The sequence below is a fragment of the Glycine max genome, chromosome 2 (genome assembly GCF_000004515.6).
Source record: "Glycine max cultivar Williams 82 chromosome 2, Glycine_max_v4.0, whole genome shotgun sequence".
NCBI classification, from domain to species: Eukaryota; Viridiplantae; Streptophyta; class Magnoliopsida; order Fabales; family Fabaceae; genus Glycine; species Glycine max.
This window is the reverse complement of record NC_016089.4, coordinates 45,871,585-45,896,674: the sequence shown is the minus strand read 5'-3', so window position 1 is coordinate 45,896,674 and position 25,090 is coordinate 45,871,585. Positions and strand designations below refer to the sequence as shown.

The following is a 25,090-nucleotide window of genomic DNA, read 5'->3' as shown; positions in this document are numbered from 1 at the left end:
CATTATATTTATTTACGAATATAGTAGTGTGTCTTTTCTCTTTAAGGATAACATAACACTATGTTTCAACTCAGATTTTTTTAGACCCTTATCTATTTTTTTATTAATTAATTGTAAAATCATTTTGTGTTTTAATTCTATGTAAATTTATACCACTGCAATGTTTTGTTATTTTTTATTTCCTAATTTTTATCTAATATATATATATATATAATATAAAGATTTTTAAATATATTTATAAAGGATTTTATAAATTTAAAATCATTTATAACTAAAGCTACTGAAAGTAACTAATTTATAATTTAAAATAATTTATAAATAACTAAAAAATTTAAATAATATACGAGACATTAATTTACTAACATCTTTGAGAATGTTCTATAAAAAAAACTTATTTCTGAATATATATAAAAAAAAACCATAATAAACCCATAATAAATCTTTATGTAAGTTTGAGCTTTTTTTTGGTAATATACGAATACCAAAAAAAAAAAACTAAAGAACCAGAGGAGTATTTTATTTGTTTGAGCTAAATGGTGTAAGTATTTTATTTATTCTAATTTTAGTGATTTCTTATTATAATGTTGGAAGATCGATATACATATTTTCCCATAAAATTTGTTGAGAAGGATCGTGCCTCATTAAGAAAAAAAATAACCCTGGTGAGTATCCTTTATCATATGCTTTTTTTCAACGTAATCTTTGTGGTAAATATCATATTTTTCTTTTGGTAACGTAAACTGATCTTATTTGTGCTTTTTAAGATTTCTTTTTAAATCAAAAATTTGGATAAAAAAATAAAGCCAATTTATAATTAATTGTTACTAATCCAGTTGTTGATAATGTTATAAATATATTTTACTTCTAGGAATATATATCACCTAAAGGTTAAGTGATCGAGTTATTCTTTCTCACTTCCTCTTATTAATTTGTCATTAGTATCATTTCTGAACTTAATTTCTTATTAGTAACGACTCTCACTTTTATTTATAATCATGTTTGATTATATATATATAGAATTGCATTGAGATAAGAGGTAACAAAATTATTACCCTTTAACAATTACATATTCAAGCAAAACTTATCACCACTAGCTTTTCTCCCGTTCATCCTTTTCTCTCCAAGAATGACATCATATTTTTTTTCATCTCTACTGAATTTCATCATCTTTTGCTTCCTTCTCTCAGTGAATCTTCTTTATATATATCTTATTTTTCTTACAAAAGCATGCTATTTTTTTTTTCTTTTACTTCCTATCTCGATGAATTTTCCTTATATGAATTTTTTTGTTTTGTGTGTAGAAACATATTTCAATTTAGGAAAGAAGATTTTGGTGAACGTATTTGAATATAATATTTCTTATCTATAATATGCAGCAACAATTTTTATTTCTGAAATTAGGCAATCATCTTTATCTCTTAAATAATTTTTTTTTTGTACATATTTTGTTTTTTAAATTGTCACCATGATGCTTCATCTAAACATATACAGACAACAAAAAAAACAATAAAGTAGGTAGTACATATTTTGTTTAGGAGCTTTGAAAAAAAAGTGAAGCCAAAAAATAGATTTTTTTTTTACTTTGATATGGAAAGAAAAACTTTTTGTTGCGTTTCAATTCTAATAGTAGGAATTTTAATTATTATCTTATGATTAATTTTTTTATTTAAACAAATATTATTTTTATAATTTGTAAATTATATTTTTTTGACAATTTGTAAATTATATTGTTAAAAATTTAGTTGTCAAGATTCTATCTTCTTTATTGGTTGGAAAATGCCATTGAAAATTACAAGTATAATAAAAGCAGCACCGTGACTTTAAAAAAAAAAAAAAAAAACAGCACCATGACAAACAACCGATTCAAGTACATGTTAACATAATATCTAAAATAGAAAAAATGATCACACAAATAGTCAAATTTAAATAATTATATATTAATATTGATCACATTTATATTTTTTTTCAATTTAAACAGATTTTGCATGACTGTTATTACTTAAATACAGAATAAATCATAATAAATTTTAATAGACTAAATATTTTTTTTAACACAACATATTTTTACTTAAAATTTTAATGAATCATCTTCCTCAATAATTAAATATGTAATATTTCACTTAATATTTTAATAATTGATAATTTTTTTTATGTAAATATATGATAAAAAAAATAAATATAAATATAATAATTATATAATTTAAACAAAAACGTTCAACGCACTGGTTTAAAATCTAGTGCTTAACTATTTTGAAGTGTATATTAAAGTACATGGAGTAGGCTAATTGGTAGTTTTGACATTAATTTGTGAAATCTACTTTGGATGTTATGCTATTTAAGCATTAGAATTTAAAATGGTCTTGTAAAGAAATGTAAAAGGATTTATTTGCTAATGTCAGTTGTTTTATTTGATGATTCAGAAGAAATTTATTGTGCTCAATTTCAATTTTACACCCCAAGATAGCTTTAAGTTGAATGTTGATGTGTTCTTTTGAGAATCTAGGCAAAACAGATTCATTGTTGAGGTCTTATTTAGGATCATCATGCTAAAAAGATAGTTAACGCTTCAACGGTTACCAACCTTTAACTTTCTTAGGTTTGTTTGCTATGTTTTTTAGATTTAAGTTTAAAAAGTATTTAAAATTTAAAATTATTTTTAGTTTTATTTTTCTTGTAATTTTAGTTTTCAAATTTTAATATAAAATATTACATTTTTATGATATTGTGTTTAATTTGTAAGAATAAAAAATGATAAACAAAGTAACAAAAATATACTTGACATTTTTAATTATTAATAATCAATAATGAAAATTATTTACAAAGTTTTTGAATTTATAAAATTTAAAATTTACAAAAAAAAATAATTCACATTTAATAGATGACTGAAAACATGTTTCAATGTGGTCAGAAAAACGGTGCGCTCTAGCAAGTTTGTGGCTTTGTCTTATCATTGGTTACCATTTGTTGTCATCTCTGATTCCACCGTCCACGTCATCACCGCCACCGCCACCGCCACCGCCATCTACTGATTCGTTTTTTGCTCCTTCCTCAGGTTACCTCCTTCACCTTCTCCATTCCTCCATATTTTTTTAATCTTTCTTCTTTTCGTGTTCAATCGAAGGTGGTCCTCTAGTTCGTTCCGCTTTAAAATTTACATTTTTTTTTGTCACATTCACTTTTGGTTGTTGGATTTGTTGGCAGATCTAGAATTCTGTATTTGTTAAACTTGGTCTTGTGTGTCTGTTATTTGATCTGAGTTCCTTTGTTATTCCGAATTCTGATCCATGCCTTAAAATCATTTGTGCCTGCCAATTGTTTCAATGTGTTTGAACTTTGAAGTGTGTACTTTGCACAACAATAATTGACACCCAGATAAAAAAAAAGGGGCAAAGCCGTAAAAGATAACTACTATCATTGAATTAGAAACTCTTCAATTGAGAGTAAGAGTTTATTTATAAAATAATGCAATTTTATGGAATGATGTTGAAATCCTTTATGTGATTGTAAGAGGAATTTTGATTTTTCTAGCCTTCAGATAAGGGAAATTGGTCAACTCTGTTGTAAGTCTGTCAGTTCTTTGACTTTGGAAGCATGCCATTGCTTTTTTTCCTACATATAGTATTATCAACTGAATCAGGTTCAGGGATAACATGCTTCACTTCAATTTAATGATTATTGGTTATGAATTATGGTTACTTATGAGGCAATATGAGGATAACTGTTGTCTGAAAGTCTAGGATTTGATTATGTAAAACTCTTACATAGTGCTGCTAGTTGTTTTCATGCTCGTGGTTAATGATTCCTTTTTCCTCCAAACATCAGCCGCATCAATAATCATTGGCCTTTTTAGTAGAGACAAGTCAATGGAGTGGACTCGTAGTGGCTAACACATGATTTCACATGATGCTTCTTGCTGTTATCCGTCCCAATCAATGCTTTAGAATGAACTTGATCTTTTTCTTACATGCCAGTGCATAGGTTTTCAGTGATTTGTAAAGCATCTACTAGTCTTTGTTCTAACATATCGTTATCATATTTTCCATTTTTCTGCAATTCATTAGTCATATGATAGGTACCAGAAGTGGAATTAAATTACTGAACTGAAGTGGTATTCTAATGCTTTAGGAACACTGAGGAAGTGCCCTCAGCAGTCAGTACAAGGATTACCTATAAGCTAAAATAGCTGAAGAACAATGTAATGAATGGAGACTAGCTCCTTACAGGATGATCAAATTAAAAAGTGTAAAATAAGAAGATAGTGACTCCTTTTTGCTGAGATAGGAATTGCTCCTATACTCAGCACCTCCAAAAGTCTCTGAAATGATATCCGATACCTGTTCCAATCCCCTCTCCTGCCTATATTTCCCCCCCTCTTCTCTCTTGCATGATTTCTTCATTATTCACGTGCCCTCCTCCTCTGCTCCTTTGCTGCCATCTGGCATTTCTGTAAAGCATCTAGTAGTCTTTGTCCTAACATATTAACTGGTTTTCTTTATAATGCAGGAAAATGGGATTGTGGACCTTACTTGAGGGGTTCCTGCTTCTTGCAAACGCACTAGCAATACTAAATGAGGACCGCTTTCTCACACCTAGAGGATGGGGCTTATCAGATTTTTCAGCTGGCCAGACAAAATCTTTTAAAGGCCAGCTTATAGGTCTCATTTATGCAACTCAGTACCTAAGATTTCCTCTTATACTTCTCAACTCTGTCTTCATTATCGTGAAGTTAGTTTCTGGATGATGCCTGAAAAGGTGAGAAGTCAATACATATGTATGCTTTAAACATGTATGTAGTGCGTCATCATCGTTATTATTTTCAGATGCTAAATTTTACTTCAATCATAACAAATATCTGTTGTTCAAGTCACCTTGAGCTTTTCTTATGTTTGACTAATAAATAAAACGAACATGAATTATATGTTGACATTTCAGACTAACGTATTTTCTAAATGTGATATTTGAAGCATTCTGACAGATATTGCAGTATAACGCATGCACACTTTGTACATGTACTGAATTTAGTCATAGATTGTGAGCTTAGTTTGCTACTTGAGTCATCAGTAGGTTTTTAAGTCCTTCATTAGGATTGTTGATAATTAGCATGAAATAACTGCTGAAATGTAGCTGTTTTGATGTTATGGAATTTACATTGGAGTAAGCCTAAATGGATAGGTTTAAACTTACCTAGGATAATTGTGAATTCAATAATCTCAAGTGTATGTTTGATTCAATTTATTTGGAAAAATAATCGCTTATTTTTGTTAGTTTCATGAATGTTTAAAAAACAAATGATTTTTATAAAAATAGTTCATACCAAACATGCACTGCTAGCGTTGTGAGCAAACCTTTTTTACGTATGCATTTTTGTCTTCTACGTCCTTTCTCTTATACAGATTGAGGAATATGGTTGTTTATTTTCTTATTAAGAAGAGGTAAAATGGATGTATCATGACATTTAACACTTTTTTTTTCTTAATGATGGCAGGTTCCAAGAGTTATCATCAGGTTATTTCAATTTGTTTTAAGGTAGGAAAATTTGACAGTAGTTATCTACCAAAAAAATTATCAAAGTATTGTAGAAATATTCATTAAAAGTATCTTTTTTGAGATATTGAATCATTGTCCTAAAATCATGTTTGCCATTGTGACATAACTAGTCAGAAAATGAGATTCATTGTGATTGTGATATTAGTTGTGCGGGTGTTGTATTCATTTTTTAAGAATTAATTACGTCTGCTGATGTTCCTATTGTAGATTCTCATTTTGTTTTTACCTGCTTCTTGTCTGATCGGTGATGTGTCCAAACCAACAACACTCCTCGATTAACCTTCACTAAATTATATGATTCAAAACCTAATGGCTTTTAAATCAATTCCAAGGCTTTAACTTTCACTATATTTTACCTCAAGGCAGAAGTTTGTGTTTACTACCACAATAATAGGCAATAATATACTAGCTAACTGCGGGTTTGGTAGCGTGAGTAAATTTTCACATCCGATATTCACGTTTAAGCAGAAGTAATATATACTAGCTTCTGATTTCTCACATTTTGGATCCATGTTATAAGGTTCCATGGAGAACCAAACACAGGGTAAACATATTTTATAATTTTTTTTTTTAAGAATCGCATTCTTAACAATCTATCCCTCGGAAATTGAGTATCTGTTTTGGGTTGTTGGGGCAAAGCAACATGACTTGTGAGAAGAGATAGGCACTAGGCAGTCCAGATAGTAGTGACATGATTAGGAAAGGCATTCAATGGCAATAATTCTTAGCATGATTGGGTTGGTGTTAGAAAACCATGATGATTATAAAATCATTGTGAACTCAAGATAAAAACAATTTTTTCGTTGCATCCAAAAACACGCTTTTTTCTCAGCTTTTGGTCAAAATTGATTTTGACCCTTGCACGAATGAAGCCCTAATTGAGAATGAAAGATTCCTCACTCCTAACCTAAAATATGCAAAATATTTTTTTTAATGAACGCATATTTGAAGCACAAACTAGCATTAGAATTACTGAAAGAATATAATGCATTTAATCATAAATCCGCAAAAACATGGTACGTTTTGGAGTCTAAATCAATAAGTCGCAGGGCTGCAATAGCTGCCGCAGCAGACATGAGGGCAAAGAAACAAATATTGATCCAATGCCAGAGCTTTTGGGTGGATGTTAGTTTGTTCTCATTTGTCACTAGGTACATATGGTTTGCAAGGATAAATGTGAGGGGAAATGTGCTGATAGCTCCAGTGAGGCTCATGAAATCTCCAAGAAATGGCAACAGAGCTGATACAAATGTGTTTACAGTCAGGTAGCCACCTCTTACCAAGACTCGAAATGACAAGTTCTTGAAAGCCAGGGCACTCCCTTTGATCCCATATTTGGTATCCAAATACTCATACATTGGACTTGCAAATATCTACCAAAAAGCAGAAGATAGGTTATTAGGCCAGTGACACAATTTAGATAAAATATTTAGTAGCACCAAAATTGAAGTTTAAAAGTTACTACATGCAGTGCAATGACTGATTGAAGAAAGGCTGCAATATTGGCCATGGCCTTAGCCCAAACTGGACCATTCACATCACTCATCAAATAGGTTGCTGTTGAAGATCCATAAGCCCAGTATCCTGCAAAGGTTACCAGATATAATGGCAGAACTCCAACAGTAAACTGAAAATACAGGGCTTTCATCATGTTCTTGACTACTGGTTGCCTGATTGTTGCCTGTTAGGTTTACAACCAAAAATAAAACTCACTTTCAAGAGCACATGAAGAAATAAAAGAGTTATGCATCCACATAAAACTCAAGAAATGAATGAATATAAGCTTGCATGATACCTGTATCTCAGGAAGCATTCCTGTATTATATGCAAACACAAGATTAGCAGACGCCCCAATTGTTGTGAATATTTTACTTGTTGATGTCCCCGGAATACTATAATCACCAGGTGGTGATTTTATACCTATTGATGCAAGGGGGGAGGTTATTAAGCAAATTCACTCCGAGTTCATCAAGTTAAACCTAATAAAAATATAAAAACTGAACAAACTAAGCATAGAGAAAAGCAATTGTTCTGAAGTAAAACATTGTGATTCTCAATTATAGTATAGTCACCCATGAAGAAAAGTCTGGAGAATGCTTTAGCCTAACTGAAAGCTTGAAAACAAGTTAGAAGAGAAATGGGGGAAAAAAGATGCGAATCATCATTTATAGTGAATGTTCTGTAATATGATTTGATGTTCGAACTATACTCTAGTATATAAATGAAAGAGCAAGTCTGTATATTGTTTAAGAATAAATTATATCCTTTTGCTAGTTCTCAAAGAGAATTCTTTTTTACACCAATTGGTTGGTTCAAAAGGTATATACTTGTTTCCCCTTAATGAAGGTAGTGGGTTTGAATCTTGGGTAGGAAAAAAAAAAATCCCTACTAAAGAGAGTTAACCCCACCATGCTGTAGATGTTTCCAGCTCGAGCATGAATACCAAGTATGTGGAGGTACCTGTAATCTAGACAGAAAAATAATACCTTCTGACTTGCATTGAGACACAGCAAGTGGTGAATATAAAAAGATAAATCAACAATGAGGGATGCAATTTCCTAAAAAAAATCTCACCAACTAAATCATAATACTAGGCATCAGCTGAAATACTAAATAAAAGAAGGGCACTTTAAGGTCTAGTTTATATCCTTTAGCAATAAAACAATTGGCTGCCCACAGTATACCAGCAGCAGAACAAAATCACAAATGAGGAACGTTATAATCACTGATAAGCACAAAAAGGGAGTGCAAAGAAGAAAAAAACAAAGATAATAAGATTAGGGATGACAGAATGAAGAAACTCAACGAACTAAATCATGAGATTTAAACAGGAATTTAAGATGTATGCAAGAACACTAGTTATTTATCTCTATTTCAGATAACACAGTTAATTGTAATTGCTAATAACATGAACGGGAACAAAAGAAACTCTTTTTTACAGGGGCACTGGGAAACAGAAAACCTAGCATCAGTCTTGCACATTACTTTCTTCTAACACAAGAATATATTCATAGGATGAATTTCAAATGACAATGTTTACATGTCAGATGACATGTAGAGGGAAATTGTTAACTTTACAGGAGAAAAAGTGGATCAACAAGGCCAATTGATTTGAAGAAGCATATTGAATTGAGATTTGAGAAGTAACAGACACATCACAGAATGAGCGATTACCATCGTTAATTGACAGTACAAATGCTATAACAATATATACTAGGCTGAAGACTGTTGAAAATCCCAGCCAAATTCCAAGAGCCGATAGATGTGGAATACATATGGCAAACATTGCACACACAAATCCAGCTATGGCAATACAATACGGAAGCTTCATCCCATCGTCTTCCCTAAATAGAACATAAGCAGCCTGCACGACAATGAACAGAAAAGATTCAGAAAAATCCTAAAAGCACAATCTGTATAAAGAATTCCTGCATGAATCCACCAAGTGAAAGCAGAATTGACATAATAGGTACGTGTCATGTTTTGTTTGTATCACTGATCCAGAAATATAATAATCCAATCAATATTACATTAAGTAGAAGAAGTAACAAAACTAAAAGAAGGGCATAGAAAGCATGACTCATTTTATTAGCAGGCTACTTGAGAAGCAGAAAAATGAAACCCCTAATGATTAATGAACAGTTGATATAAAGATTTTGAAAGTGCTACTTTCTTCAACAAAAGAAGAAAAATCACTAAAAAGAAGGAAAAAATCATAACATCAGTAACAATTGATACACTTGGCTGATTACCTTTAAAGCCGAACCAGCCAAAATGATGTAGCCGGCATTTATCATGAAAAGATTGACATACTGCAGAGCCCATGTGAGGGAATAAGCTTTTCTACCTGCAATAACAAAGAAAACGAGATAATAATAAGTACAAGCATCCATGCTTATTAGTTATTTACACAACAGCATAACATGGAGAGAAAAAGAAAACTAGACAGTACAAGCCAATAATTGATAGTGTTATGTTATGCTATTTATTTATGTTTTTTTTTAATCTTAGTTAATGTATATCCCCTAATTCTGTCTTCGTTTCCTACCGATAAAAAAAAAAGATGGATAGATAGATACCATAGATAAATCCAGCAAGATCTCTGTATCGAATATGCCTTGTTCCTCCATATTCATGGAGCCTAGCAATAAGAGCATTCGCGTAGAGCGATATTGCAGTGGCGAGAATCAAACCAACCACACCCCCTGCCCAACCCAGGGGAACCATGATGGTCCCAGAATATCCAAGCACATAGGCGCTGTTGATTCCCGTCGTCAGCACGAACCCCACTTGAAACCATGAATCTGCCACACCAACAACACTAATAATAAATTAGCATCAGTATTTCCCAATTTATAGCTTCAATTATTGTTCTAAATTCGCAATCCAGTAGCAATAAATAAAGTCTGATTAGAAAAAAAAAACGCACCGGTGCTAATTTGATGTGCGGTGTCGGGGATTTCGGCATCCGCAAGGTTCTCAACATCGGAAATCAGCGTCATGTGTTCCTCCTCCGCCTCCGCCTCCTCCTCCTCCTCTGCCGCCGCAGAAACGTTCTTCACCGCCAGCGTGACTTTCTTTTCAATTTATAAATAATAAAGAATCAAATAAATTAGAATCAGAATCAAATCTTCTTCCTCTTATAAGTACTACTCCTCCACAATAACTATAAGAATAACCGCTTGTTGCATTTGTTTGAGACAAGACGAGTGCGGCGCTGCCACTGGAGCTGTAGTTGGTGGTTTGGTGGGTCCCGCAACTGTAGATCGTTGATCGATTGCAACGCCCTTTGCATTGAAATTTGAAACAATCTTCTCTGCTCTGTCTTACGTGCTCCTACTCCTACTCTTACGCGCTCTCTGATCTGTCTCTGCGTATAAGATATAGTTATACTATATCCGCGCTTTCTTCTTCTTACCAAATCCAATAGAGGAAAACTGAGAAAAAATACCCTTTTTTTTTTCTTTTAATACATTATTTTAATAATTTCCCTCCATTTCAATATAGGTAAAAATAAAATAAGTATTAAAATTTATTAAAGAGATTAATTATGTTTTTATTCTGTTAATCTAGATTACTTGTGATTTTATTTTTTATTTTTTAATGAACCTGGGTATCTTCCGTCCCATATTTAAAGACTAATTTTTTCATCATATTAAAATCCATTTAAAAAATTGACTTTTTTAATAAATATTTTTTTAACCAACAATCATCAAATTCTCTTATCACATGCTTAAAAAATAAGATTATTCGTCTACTACAAAATGAAATTTGATTTTTAGGGTGAACTTTATTTTATATAAAAAAATTCAAATTCTCATTTTTTTTCACATAATTTTTTTGTAAATTAATTTTAAATAGTCTTTCATTTAAAACTCATAAATTAAAATATTTAGTTTTATTTAATATAAAAAAGACTCACATTCTATAAGATATTTAAAGTTTATCAAATTTTCCCTAAATTTTCATCCTTTTAAAATATGATTTCATATTCTAAATTTATCACAAACATTTTTTGATGCACCTGTCCGCTGTGTGCTGATCTGCTGGTGTTGCTGTTGGTTTTTCTTTTTTTGCCTCTAGGTTTGTGAAGGCAATTTATCAAATATAAAAATGGTTTTTGCTCTTTGCTTTTGGAGGCTGCTAATAATAGGAGACACTCTATGCATGATGAAAGGCATTTTATGTTAACAAGACTTGAGTAAAGGAAGTGATGAGGTAGGGGACTAGGGAAATGCTCAATAATTGTTGCTTGTTGAGTAAAGCAAGTGCTTACCCATTGTTGTCTGTTTTTGTTATCCTCTTTGTGTGACACTGTATCAGGTTTTATGGAGTAATATGTTTAGCTAGCTCTGTTTATTAGGGCATTGCTTATCCATGATTCCATTCTCATATTGTTGTGGGGCTTTTAAGGGGTTCACTGGTTTGAGTTCTATTCTTTCTGTCTCTTATTTGCCTATTAAGAGTATATTATTAGGACAATTTTTTCTATAAGCACGCTTATAAGAAAGAAAAAAATAATTTTTTTCATAAGTTAAAATTATTTCAAACATAAATTAAAAATAAACTTTTAGAAAAATTAATATGAAAGAATTTTTACAAATTGATTTTCTTTTATAATCATAATATTAATATGAAGTATTTATCGATTTTATTGATGAATAATTTTTATTAAAAAAAATCTAACTGATTATCTTTAATGAATTCTTTGATTATAAAAAAATTAATTTAATTTTTATTTTTATCTATTTTCTTATAATTACTTATAGAAAAATTTATCTCGACATTTATGAAGTTATAAGTTATTGACTACCTGCTCCGTCCTCTTTAAATAAACTTCTACTTGCCTCATCATTTATATTTCTATATGAAATTCATGAAATATTAATTCATTGAGCAAATTATTGATTCCAAAATAAGTTGACCCTATTTTTTTTAGACCGATTGCGCATGATCGTTATTGTTAATCAGTTTCAAATATGAAATACTCAGCTCCTAAATAAAATTCTTCGACTCCAAAATAGTCTTTTGGCTTGAATTTCTCTCCTTATTATATATCAAAATAACATTGCAATTTCAATGTAGCGATTAAAAGTTTTTTCTTTTTCTTTTTCCGAAGATGTAATCGTGGCCATATCTGAAGATGCACTCGCTATCCTTTAATTGGCTCCGCAGAAAACGAACCCGAAACATGAAGCTCCATTGATTCGAAAAATGCGAAGAATGTGAGAAGGACAATGTATTTTGCACAACGGAAAATGACAGATTAAAAAAAAAAGCGTGGGAATCGACAAATTATACTAATGTCGCCCTTATTTATTCCTAACGTTTGTCATTTTTAATTTATTATTATAAAAAGATGACAGATTTTTCACTAAACAACAAACAAAGGACGTGTAAACGAATCTCCTTGGATACATATTTTAATTTTAAGAGGCTACTGTCATTTCAATTTCAGATTAAGCAGAACCCCTCATTATCATATTGTCTACACTTAGATTTTGATTTAGCTTTTGGGATATTGTCTCATATTTGTTTGAATTAATAGTGAGACATCAATTAATTAATTAAAATAAGAGGTAGCCCAAAATTATCAATTCGGGAATTTTTGAGACAGGGGCTACTTAAATATTCATTCTTCGAGCCATTGATTATTGAAAAATGAAAAACATCAACACTTGTACCATTACTATTCGATGGAGCATTTTTTTATAAGATCTTTAATTTCTTTTTCAAAATTTCCATTCGCAAGTAACATATATATACAGGAAAATGAACAATTCAACATGAAAACGATTGGTTGATAGAATATAGATTATAATATACCATTGTTATAGCTTTTAGGTAAAATTAATAAATTTAATAATATTGTGAAAGGACAAGTTGTTTTACTAAAAAAAGGATAATTAATAGACAAGAAGTAGTGCTCTCAAGTCTCAGCCTTTTGGCTTTTGGCAACAATCATGAAACAGTCTCCTCTCACGCAACATATGTATTCTTTTTACTTAATTACAAATTGGTTTTCTTATTTATTTAATTTTCAGTTTTACAAATTTAGATTATTCTGTTTTTTTTAGCAAATTTAATTCTCACTATTACAATTTTGAGAGTGTGAGTCAAATGTTAATTATTTAAGTGACTTTTTATTATTATTTAGAGATTGTGATCTGACACATTTACGTGACTTTTTATTATTATTTAAGTGATATTATGATTGTAATATGACTTGAATTATTTTTCATGTAACATGCCCATGTAAAACCTTTCAAATCATAATGTCGCTTAAACACACACACCCACACACACACACACACAAAAAAAAAAACACGTTTGTTTGCATCTGTTATCAATTTGATAGAGTTAACGATGAACTTATATTTCCAAAATTAAAATAATGAGAATCAAATTTGAGTAAAAAAGAAAAAAGAAGAGAAACTAATTTAACAAAATTGAAAAAAAAATACGAGAAACAAAAGTGTAATTATATTATTTTCTTCTCTTTATCAATTGAGAGCATTTCTTTCTTTTTGCTTAACTAAATATTCTTCTATAAAATCAATGTAATAATATATGTCTCCCACTTTCTACATCAAGAACCACCAAGGCCACAGATTAACTAGAGGAGTTTATTTAAGTTTGAGTTCCTACATATACAATTAAAAGTTTAGAAGCAGAGTTTTATTATTTATAATGATATTATTTAGCTTGATATCTCGATTAGTAGAATTTCAATATGATTTTTGGATATTTGTCTTAGAAAAAAAAAAGCCTTTTTATCTCAAGAAGATAATTTTATTTGAAAATGTGATTTAAGCTGAAAAATTATTATTATTTTGCTGTTGCTATTTGGTGATCTTGTATAATGTATAAGAGTTTGGTTGATCATATCGACGAGTTAACAATCATGATTATTTTATAACCAATGTAACGTCTATCTATTGTTGAGTTAGCTCCAGTTGGGCTTAGCATTGTCGTTAATTTCATCTCATCATACCCAAGCCCAACAAGACCTCCCACGAAAGAACAGTTATTGAACCAACAATAGTATGACTTCCAAGTTCAAACAGAATAGTAGTGAAATTTATGCATTGTTGTAGATTCAGGAGTTATACATGCACACAGGGAAATTTTGTAGTTGCTTCAATTTGTATCAAGGTTTTAAATTGTGATTGCTGTGAGCTAGAAAACCTTTGCATTATGGGTACTTGTAGGAAAGTATGGCTGATTTGATTACAATTTAAAACCATGATCTGTATATATATTTGGGCATTATAGCAAATTAATTAACCATTAATATCTACCTTTTTAATTCAATTCCAATATGTCCCGGATCTGATTTTACATATGGTGTCAAAATCATTATAAAAATGTTGAGTATAGAATAGAACTCCCAATTAATTAACCACTTGGCACTGTTACTTTTGGTTGGTTGGCACTGGCACATGAGACAAAAGAGAAAAAGAAAGATAAACAAACTGTAAACATGGAGAAGAAGAAACTTCTGCGCAGAAAGGTGCATATATATATATATAAAAGCTGCAGAAAGGTGCATATATGATATAAAACTGGAGGAATGACCTCGATCATAATAATAATAATCCGTGGAAGCACCCAAGGCCAAAAGTGCGCCAGAAACGCTGAAACGGCGTCACAACAATATGATCATTGATCAGTAGATAATAGATGAGCGATGGGTGTGAAATCATTGGTCTTCACTCTTCACCAGAATTGTCCCCGACCCTCAATAATTAATGCTACTTATTTTCATTTTCCTATCTTGAGAATTGAGGTGCAAGTTTAGTTTGGAATTAAATTTTGCATGAATTGGCATATTTTTTTGTATGTTTTATATACACTTAATTGTAAATTATAGACTGTTACATACTCTGAATGCGTGGATAACCTGACACAAGTTTGTTACCAGTTCCCGCATTATTGTAATACAGAAGAATGTATATTAGAATTTTTTGTTATTGGCAACATTCTCCAATTGTATTCGTCTGATACATAACTGTATTAGTCTCACTTTACAGCCAAGCAAATTTTTTTAAGAAAAATAAATGTTTTATTTTTTTAATGAGTAAGAATGGAAAAGGATACCAAAAATTTATGTACAATAATTCATATATCTTACTTAACTAATTAAATAAACCTTCTTAATATAAATATTTTTGTATGTAATTGGGTATACTCAGTCCACTTGCTAACCCCATTAAATGAGTCAATTATCATGCTAGCCTGTATATGTTTTTTTTTCTTCTAGTTATTGTTTGTTGAATGTTTCTTGCTTATATTTTTTCCTACTTTAAAATAATAAAAATATAAAAATGGTTTTTTAATTTTAAAAAAATATTTTCTAAAACTTTTTAAAAATTAAAAAAAGATCTAAATTTTTGTAACTTTTTTTAGACCATTTTTTTGTAACTTGAGAAGTTGACCTATGAACTTAGTAAATTTAACTCGTTTAACTTGTAGGTTATGTGAGTTAATCCAACTAATTTAAGATGTTGTATGAACTATTATCGTTCAATATACTATAATCATATCACATTGTTCTGTGGTTCTTGTTAGACAAATTGGAAACATAAAGGGTGTGTTTGGTACACACCAAAGGACAGAACAACACAGAAAAAGTATCTAGAAAGAGCAGGAGTATGTAGCATTTGCAAAGATTTACCTAACCAGGTTGATTGTCAGCCTTTAAATATGTTTTTAGTTTTATAAAATTAGTGAATTTTGATTTTAGTATATATATATATATATATATATATATATATATATCATTTTTTTATCATTCTATTTAAAATTATTCTTTTTGTTCTTGTAAAATAAATAATTAATTTTGATCCTTATAAATGTCTTAAATTTTCATCTTCAAAATTTGAAATAATTACTTTTGCCTCAACATTCATTTTAAAATAGACGAATAGAATTTATTTTAAGAATCTAGAAAATATTTTAGATGTGTCACATACTTACATAATACCACTAACACCTGATATTACCTGAGATAGTTACTTACCTTTCATTAAACACACAAATAGTTGATAGATGTTACATAATATTAAGGATTAAAAATAATAATATTATATTTTTAAAAGATGAAAATTAAATTTGTTAAAAGACCAAAATCAAAGCCCACTCTTTTTATGAGGATTAAAAGATATTTAAGTGTATTTTGTTACAATGCCTCTTATCAGCCGCTCAAGATGTATTATTGGTAAAAAGAATCTATAATTAATTAATTAATTGAACAATTCCAATCAAAATTGAAAAAAAAAACCTGAATTTCACATCATGTGTGCATATATATATATATATATATATATATATATATATATATATATATATGTATGTATATAATAAAAATCAATATAATTTTTTTTGTTTTGGATTAAAAATTACATGTGTCTTTTAATCTATTGTGACAAACACTAATCTCACTTATAATATGTAAATGCGATTAACTCAAAGAAATCTTGCATATAAATAAAATCAAACACATTGCTAATAAAATAAATTGTTGTTTACTCACATATAAATGCAGCGGATCTTACATTACAATTTCAATGATTTAAAAATACATATAGTTAATAAATAATAAGATGGAAATAAACAGAAAAATTAAAAATATCAAATGAATATAAAAGTTGAAATGTGAGAAAAATCATGCTTATTTTAGTAATTTGATTGATTAATTTCAAATATGAGTCCTTCCTCCATCACATGGGTCTCCACCTTGAATCACCACCAATGGCACCATCACCATGCAGCAGCACAGCTATAGGGCCAATATTGACAGTACTGCCATCCCACTAATGGCATTGTCGTGGCTACTCTTGTGCAATATGCAGTGCACAGTAGCTGGACCACGCGAGATATATATGCATCATCATTCATCACCATGCCCTTTTATATCCATCCAATTTCTGCACACAACCCCATGCTTGTGCTATATATACTAGCTCTACCCACTTTTCTCCTGTTTTATTCACCTTTAATAGCTCTAACCTAGCTCACTATATTTGATCAGCCGTTTCAATATTATCATAAATACGATGCATCACCTTTTATGGCTTAATTATACAACTAGCAACATAGAAAATCTATTCCGGCATTCTTTGTTTAATTCTTTTCTGGCCCAAAGATGGGATGCATGAACATATGATAGAAGCTCAATGTGTCAATTAATTAATGATTATACGTCTTCACAGCATTGACTATGTTGGATTTGCTATTGCTTCACAAGATCACCATTTCTTAACGATCGTTTTTTATATGCATGTGGTATGGTAGCTGCGTTTAGTCAAAATTAGTTATATGATGTGAGTTGCCTTTCATGTCATTGCGTTTATTAAAAATAAATAAAAAAAGAAGCTATATAATGCATGGTGTCATGAGTTGTCTGTGTTCCTCAATTCTCTTTAGGGGACGTATATCAAGTGAGCAGGCCAGCCCAACATTATTTTAGTCTCAAAGCAAATTTTTAGGTGAGATTTTTTTAAAAAGAAAATAGTGAAAGTAACACAAAATTAGGGACATTACTAAACATAAAAGTATTTTTTCCTCTAATAAGTTAGAGCCTCATTCACAACAAAGACACCTAAATTAAACTAACTCTGGTACACTGCAATTTGTTTCTAATAAATAGGATAAAAAATTGTACTAATTAATAGTAAAAGTTGTATGAATATTAATACTAAACATCTTTTTACGGGACCTAAAGTAAGGGTTTACATCGTCTCATGCTTGGGCCTGCAAGTGAGATAAATTTTTTTTTTATAATGAGATAGTGAGAATAATAAATTTGGACTATGGATAATTAGAATTAAAAGTTATTTAATGATCATATAATCATAGTAAAAAAATATTTTATATTTTTAAAATAAAGAACGTTTAATTCGAGCGTGAGAGGAGGAGGATAAGAAGTTACAGGTGATGGAAAAACCTTTGGTCATAACTCATAAAGGAGATAAATCAATATCTATCAAATAAAGAAAGTCTTTGTAAAAATAAGAAACACCACCTAAGTGGAATGAGAGTCGTGTTTAAAAAGAGAAATTTCAAATAAAAGACCCATTAATCAAAATAATGTGAAAAGATCTAAGTGAAAATGTTATCATTCTTTATAACAATTTTGTGTGGGAGACTTATGTTTGTAGGATGATAACTAATTGAGGATGACGGTTTTTCAAATTTGTCTAATATATAATTTTATTTGAAATAGTTAATATATATATATATATATATATATATATATATATATATATATATATGTTTTTATAGACCTTAACAAGAGATATCAAATCATATATATTAAATTGTATTTAATATTATTTTTACTTGTACTTTTTTTTTTGTTATTGTCTTTAGTCTCTATAATAGAGATCGATTGCACATAATTAATAGAAATTAAGTGCATGCTTGAAAATCTATTGAAAATTCCGTTGTGTGTTTTTAAAAATAATTTCTCACATTTTGATGCAGCAAACATGAGAGTAATAAAATATTACTTCTCCGTTCAATGAAACTAAACTTAATACAAACACAACCTAAAATCTTTAATATATATGTCTTGTATGCAATGTTTTTCTCCAACAATTTGAAAGCATACACAAAAAGTTTCAGAAAACAAAAATTTCTGATAGATTTGAATATTTTATGGGTAAGTCACAAGACAGTTTCACGAGAAGATTTTGGTAAAGTTGAACTTGTTGATTTTACCGTTTGCACAATAAAGGAAGACAAACTTAGTCCTCAAACTTTACGAACGATAGGAACATTTGACAAGCATGTACGATGAGGCTGTTTGTTAAAGAAATTTAATTTTTTTAGACCCTATTAGTAGCGGTGATCATGTGGAGAAGATTTACATCAGATCTAAAGAAAGAAAAGAAAAGATATGAAACGATCTAGACAGCTAAAATACCCGCTTAATGTGCCTGTCCATGTGCATATTTACTGGATTGGATTGGAAGGAAGGAAACAAATGCTTCTCTTTTGGGTGCCCATTATGTATTTGTCTGCCCATTATAAGGGAGAAATCTAATAAAAATCATTTCCTTTTAACTTTCCATTATGACTGACTAATTTATTTTAACGGTTTCTTTCATCAAGTATAATATTTTTCCTGCAAAATTAGGTAATGTGCCTATTGCTTGATCTTCAGGGAAAAAACACACACAATATAAGTTGAAATATATATACTTGATGATCATGTGGTTACCAATTAGCAATTAACTTTTAACTGTGATCATTTGTGTGAAATTTTATGATTCAGATTTATAGTTCTATTTTTTTACAACAACCAATAGTTCCAACTTTATACATCTCTTATAATGATAAGAAGATGTGTAAAATGTATGCATGGTGCCTCAATGTTGTTAAGGTCATTAAATCGGTTCAATTTTATTTTATTTTTTCTGAATAAATCGGTACGTTCATACTTCTTCCTTCAATAAATAAAACAACCTCATAACAAATGAAGTTTTCTTTTCCACACTAATTAGAAGAAGATAATGTCTACGTGCATAAACTTGGAATATATGATTTTTCCTATGCGGCGAGTTGGATGAATATTTTAGGATTGAGTAACTGTATGTGTAATTAACTTACAATATATTGGATATTATACATCAATAAAAGTTTTACACTATAGCGTATTAAAGGGAAAAGAATTCAATTAATAAAATAGAATAATTATTACTTGATATTAGTGAGATCTTAAGATTTTGATGTAAGAAAGGAAGGTTGAGTGTGGACATTAGAACTTGCTAGAAATGGAACATGAAATCAAATACTTTTTTAAAAGAAGCCGGATATAACCACTAAATTATACCGTCGTTAGCAATATAAAAATAATAATAATGTACAGCCATATGATTTATAATGTAATTTAATTAATTGAGAAGTTATGCGTTTATATTAAGCATCTTTGACCAATATACACAACTTGGATTTCTTCAAATATCCCCCATATATTTAGTCTCTGGTTGGGTCATATATATGATCATTCATATCATTGATAAAGTATATTTAATCATGCGTACATACAATGTCATAAATTTTATAATGTATACTTCTGAAACAAGTATTATTATAGTTTGTTGTGTGTGAGTGGGAACATGGTTTGGACCACAAACTTTCATTTAAATAAAGAAGAAAAGAAAAGAAAATATAGAGAATAAAATTACTTTTCTTTGGAAAGACAGGGAATAAAATTCTAATATATATTGCCAGCCCAACTTGTAGAGAATTTCCAATAATGGATAGCTGACCCATTGTCGGGTAAATTTTCTTTCGGGGTGCCTGGATTATTATGGAATGGGGTCTACATCTCAATAAATATCATAATTTCTTGAAAAAAAACATTTTCAGATTATATATTCTGCAAATCTTAATAAATATATTAATCAATTAATTCATGGACAATTTTTGAAATAAAAGAAACAATGATGGAAAGAGAGTTTTTGTTGTTAATATAAGCACTTGCTCTCTCTTTTGCTTTGAAAGCCTCTCCTTCAATCCTCAAACTCAGAGCCATCCATGATCCTGCCACTTTCCTTCAGCACAAAAGCCTGCAGAGAGAGAAGGAGAGAAGGGTTACGCACTTATATACACCTATGTGAAACACTAAAGAATTAAGAAGGCGAAGTTTGGTTATTATATTCCACTGCAACTGGAGGAGGCATCCAAAGGGATCGCATTGATCCCAAATTTCAGATTTATAAATTTTTCTCTTTCCCTCCCCTTCTCAATATTTGGGATCATGCTATCCCTTTGGATTCCTCCTTTGGTGGCTTCTACTATATATGATTGTTTTGGTGGATTGCCTCTTTTTACTGCATCAGATACTTCATACACAGTTTATGGACTAGAAACTGCATTCTTCATATGAAAGAGAGTGGTATAATTCATGTAAGTACATATTATTGACCTTTTTATTGCTCTTTTGGTCTTACAAAGCTAATTTCTTTAATCTTTCCTTTATTTCTTTTTTTGATTATTAACCGTGCTAGATGGGATCGTCGTGTGATTCATGTAGTGAATCCAACTTCAGTAGTTACTAGGATAAGACTTTTGTTTTCGTTGTTGTTGTTTTCTTTTCCTTTTTTCTTCTTCTTTTCAATCTATTAAGTCAAACAAGTTTCAAAAACCCCATATATTATACTCTTAAATTTAGCAAAAGTAGACTTAATGATTATACCTTATTCATGCTTGTTGACCATGGTTGAATAGATCCACAAATTCAGTCTGGGGGGGGGGGGCTGGATCCCACCAAGGTAAATTATTCTTGAACCAAGTATTATCTCATGATTAGGTTTCCATGCTTTTCACCCTATTATATATATACGTATATATTTTACTGAAGTAGTTCTCCATGAATATCAGTATATGTCAGTGTATATGCAGTGCATACATATATTTCAGACACTAGAGTGAGGTCAGCCTCAACTGCTGGCCGGGTACTAAAAATGCTACAAAATTACAACATGCAAGTTAAATGCCAACTTTAACTAATATGGAAACACCCTTTTGCCGTACGTTGATGCACTGAGATTTATGAATTAATGTTCATTAGATGTTTCTATTATATGGTTTTAAGTGTGCTATAGACATTTTGGGGTGTTTCTAACAGATATCTTCCATCTGTAGGTAAGACATTTTAAATCATAGACTAAAAACCACTTTGACCAAAGAATTAAGGATACTTTCACCATATCTTTCATGGGATGAATAAGAAAGATTTCATCCTCTCTGAGTAACTTTCTTGATTTTAATCAAGCACTTTTTTTATGGGTTCAGAAATATGAATGGAAGAAAAATAATAATCTCTCTCCGAAGTCCAAGGTCACAAAAGTGCATATTCTCCCTCTTACAAGTTGAGGATGCCACTGTTGGTAAATTAAAAATGATGATTAAGTACAATAGCAAGCAAAATGGAAGCAAGCAAGTTAGTTACTTAAAGAAAAATGTTTGATGGATATTCTAAATGCTATAAAATATCTACAGAGAGAAAAAAATATAAATATTATATGATTTATGATATGATAGAAAAAAGATAAAAAAATAAAAAATATTAATAAAATATTTAAAATAAATAAATATTTATGTATTATTATTCTTTACTTAATTAGCAATGCATTTGTATGAATAGAACAGTGTGGACTGATATATATTCTATGCATTGATTCTAACTTGGCAAAAAAAGCATTTCTACCCCATTTAGAATGTTTTGAATTTTGATCATCACCTATATTCAACAAATCAATTTTACCTTTTGATAAAGCATCTTTTTGCCTGGTTGAGCATGATCATTTTATGGACAAAAGCTAACCGGGCAAACTTGGCACTCATAGTAATAGTTTGCTGACCACACTTGAGTTGTCATATGTTGACATGATGTTTTCTGTTGAACCAAACAGTTTTCTGTTGCCATATATGAGTGCTGGAACAGGCTTCATGGGTCACACACATTCACAGTACATATATGATAGCCTTATAATTTTAAATTAGCTATTGTAAAAATTGTAAATAATTGCAGAAAAATACAATTCAGATGGTGATAAAGTGGAGTTCCATACAGTATTTCCAATTCAAGTAGTAGCATATGGCAGTTTAAAACCATTGAGCTTGAGTGAATTGCACTCCGAAAAACACATGGTTTTATGGACTTTAATTAGAATCCAAGGCAGTGAAAGTTGTTATTTAGCAGGCAATTATCCGTATATTGCTTTGAGACTCACACCGGGTGTTCCATAGGAAATGGAATCATACACGTACGTGCCAACATTGCAATTATTTTTTTTTACTAATCATGATATAATATATAATATTTATTGTCAGAAATAATGACTAATATTTATATTGAAGATCATAAATACATATTAAAAGTGTGTATTTTTTTTATCATGATTTATTTCATACGTAAATCTTAAATTATTTGATTAAGTATCATAATCAATCAATATTTGTATTATAATACCAATTTTTTTTCTTAGCATCGCATGTGACTACCAACGTTCTAAATTTAAGCCCACACTTTCCTAACGATTGCTCTTATCACATGGTTCCAACCCCCACCTAGCTACCCGTCCCCCCTCTCTACTGTTAAAGAATGAGCTGTTAACTCCATCAATTTTCCTGAAAGGACAAAAGATTAATTCTACACTAAACTATTAATGTTGGAGGACCAGTTAGGAACACAGTACACACATTTGTGAAGGATGGCCCTTTTGTTTCATGGTCTATTATGTCAATTTCTTATAATATTAAGAATAATGCTATTTACACAATTCTTATGTAAAAAAAATCTATCTATCTCTCTCTCTCTATATATATATATATATTGCTGATGTGGACATATTAAATTTGAATTTGATAAGGCATAATAAAGAGATAGTTAATTAAGCCGAGCAGACTCATTTCACAATTATATAATGAAGCTACAACACAATATTTTATGGTTTTAACAACAACAAAAAAAAGAGAAAAGAAAATTACTCTTTTTTATCAATTGATTAATTCTCTACAAGGGTCACTCTTTTGCATACTATGAAATGCAATTACATTGTGTAGACCATTTTACTGTCACTGAAATGGTTTCCTTGAGAATTTCCCCCTTGTCCTCTGGAATTTGACTATTATGCATGATAAAACCTTTTCCTTTAATTATTTTCCACAAAGCCTGTAATAAAGTAATAATAAATTATGGGTCAGCGCGAAAAGTACCAGATCATAAATAATTGCGTCTGCCTAACCATGGTCCTAAGAATACTAATTCACGAAACAAACAAATTGATTTTTTTTTATTAAAAAATATGCTAATATGTGTTAACAAATAAAATTTTATAGATATTTACTGTCGGTATATTTTTTTACACTATTAACAAATCAGAAAAATGTCTTTAAGGTAAACTTTTAAATTAATGATTATGAAAGTCAATAAAATCATGATATATAGTAGTTTACAATTAAATAATAATATAAAAAATATTTACTCTGCTAGTTTAACATATTATTTATTCTAAATATTATAATGAGAGAGAGTTGATAAATAATGTTAATAAAAATATTTATTTGTTATTCTTGAAGAACCAGTGTTGTTGAAACACGGACTACTGACATTTACCTAAAGAATATAAATGCGGAAGAATGCCTCAACAGTTGTTGTAATCTAGCAGCAACAACAAGAATATATGCTTGGTTTTGTCATAATTTTTCTCATAATACAGGGATGGCTGGACTTAAAATTTTCTAAGGAAATGACGTTGAATTGCAACAGTACATGGTATGGGGTCCTAGGTGAAGTAGAATTTTTGGACAAAAGAGTGTACAAATTGTCTACAAGTGTGAATATGTAGTTCACATGTCCCCCTCTTGGACTACACAAGCTTTATGAAGAAGACAGGAGCTGCCAAAAGAAAATAAAATGCATATTAATTTTTCTTTCAAGAAAAACAAATTACGTACGGTGCTATTAAGTATAGAAGGGGTTGGCTGAGCGTGCTAAGGCTAGTGGCCCCTTAAGGCCCTTCTCCTGTCTCCAAATTTAAAGTCCTTTAGTTTCCTCAATTTCTTCTCATTCTTTTGTACTCCACTTTGTGAGGTTAACTTGCAACCATAATTTTGGGATCTTAGGATTTTATCATCTTCACTTTTAGAGGGAGGATTTGTTGATTGAGAATTCTTCGTAAAGTTCCAATATAAACTTATTACTTCTTTTAATTGTTCTTTCTACCATTTCTTGTTCCCAATTTTTTTTTAATAAAAAGTAGTCAAAGATAAAGACAAGTCAATAGCGTTATAGATGAGAAATATTATTTCAGTAAGAAAAATGTCATATATATACGATTAGGTGTTGTATTAATTAACAAGTCAATAGTGTTGTATTAAATTATTAATATAAGTACTATAAATTTACATTAGACGCAGAAGTTAAGAAATAAAAAAAATTATTTTAATATTATAAGTTATAGATTATCAATGTAATAACTTTTTTATTTTAATTTTGGACACGTTAACCTTGTGCATGGGATAGAAA

The 25,090-nt window shown here is 30.0% G+C and overlaps 2 protein-coding genes, 1 long non-coding RNA gene and 1 other non-coding gene across 7 annotated transcripts; 3 read left to right on the top strand and 1 right to left on the bottom strand.

Moving 5' to 3' along the window:
• The first annotated feature begins 2,888 nt into the window (after positions 1–2,888).
• LOC100305560 (immediate early response 3-interacting protein 1) lies at positions 2,889–5,691 on the top strand. Of its 3 annotated transcripts, none has more exons than XM_003519328.5 (3): positions 2,889–3,052; positions 4,504–4,752; positions 5,486–5,691. In XM_003519328.5, the coding sequence occupies exon 2, from the start codon at positions 4,508–4,510 to the stop codon at positions 4,739–4,741; it is 234 nt and encodes a 77-aa protein (XP_003519376.1). In that variant the 5' UTR covers positions 2,889–3,052; positions 4,504–4,507; the 3' UTR covers positions 4,742–4,752; positions 5,486–5,691. The 3 variants fall into 3 exon arrangements, with proteins under 3 accessions (XP_003519376.1, XP_006575528.1, XP_025982239.1); XM_006575465.4 differs by lacking the exon at positions 2,889–3,052 and adding an exon at positions 3,071–3,121; XM_026126454.2 differs by lacking the exon at positions 2,889–3,052 and adding an exon at positions 3,200–3,440.
• An 825-nt stretch (positions 5,692–6,516) lies between these two features.
• On the bottom strand, positions 6,517–10,481 carry LOC100816930 (proline transporter 1). Of its 2 annotated transcripts, none has more exons than XM_006575464.4 (7): positions 9,977–10,481; positions 9,627–9,868; positions 9,300–9,394; positions 8,722–8,911; positions 7,343–7,467; positions 7,013–7,228; positions 6,517–6,920 (listed from the first exon to the last, which is right to left on the bottom strand). In XM_006575464.4, exons 2-7 carry the CDS (start codon positions 9,772–9,774, stop codon positions 6,543–6,545), a joined length of 1,152 nt encoding a protein of 383 aa, XP_006575527.1. In that variant the 5' UTR covers positions 9,775–9,868; positions 9,977–10,481; the 3' UTR covers positions 6,517–6,542. The 2 variants fall into 2 exon arrangements, with proteins under 2 accessions (XP_006575527.1, XP_003519375.1); XM_003519327.5 differs by having other exon boundaries at positions 9,627–9,851.
• Positions 10,482–20,494: 10,013 nt separating this feature from the next.
• Positions 20,495–22,928, top strand: LOC121173407 (uncharacterized). The gene is made up of 2 exons (XR_005888208.1): positions 20,495–20,964; positions 21,286–22,928. It is a non-coding gene; the product is annotated as an uncharacterized lncRNA (long non-coding RNA).
• Positions 20,728–20,840, top strand: MIR393C (microRNA MIR393c). The gene has a single exon (NR_126734.1). It is a non-coding gene; the product is annotated as a microRNA MIR393c (primary transcript).
• Positions 22,929–25,090: the final 2,162 nt, after the last annotated feature.

Excerpts from the sequence above, each read along its gene's own strand:
- LOC100305560 (XM_003519328.5), top strand. The coding sequence starts at position 4,508 with ATGGGATTGTGGACCTTACTTGAGGGGTTCCTGCTTCTTGCAAACGCA.
- LOC100816930 (XM_003519327.5), bottom strand. The coding sequence starts at position 10,049 with ATGACGCTGATTTCCGATGTTGAGAACCTTGCGGATGCCGAAATCCCC. Across the intron at positions 7,229-7,342 it reads GAATGCTTCCTGAGATACAG|GCAACAATCAGGCAACCAGT; the intron begins GTATCATGCAAG and ends TAAACCTAACAG. Across the intron at positions 6,921-7,012 it reads AATCAGTCATTGCACTGCAT|ATATTTGCAAGTCCAATGTA; the intron begins GTAGTAACTTTT and ends GCTTTTTGGTAG.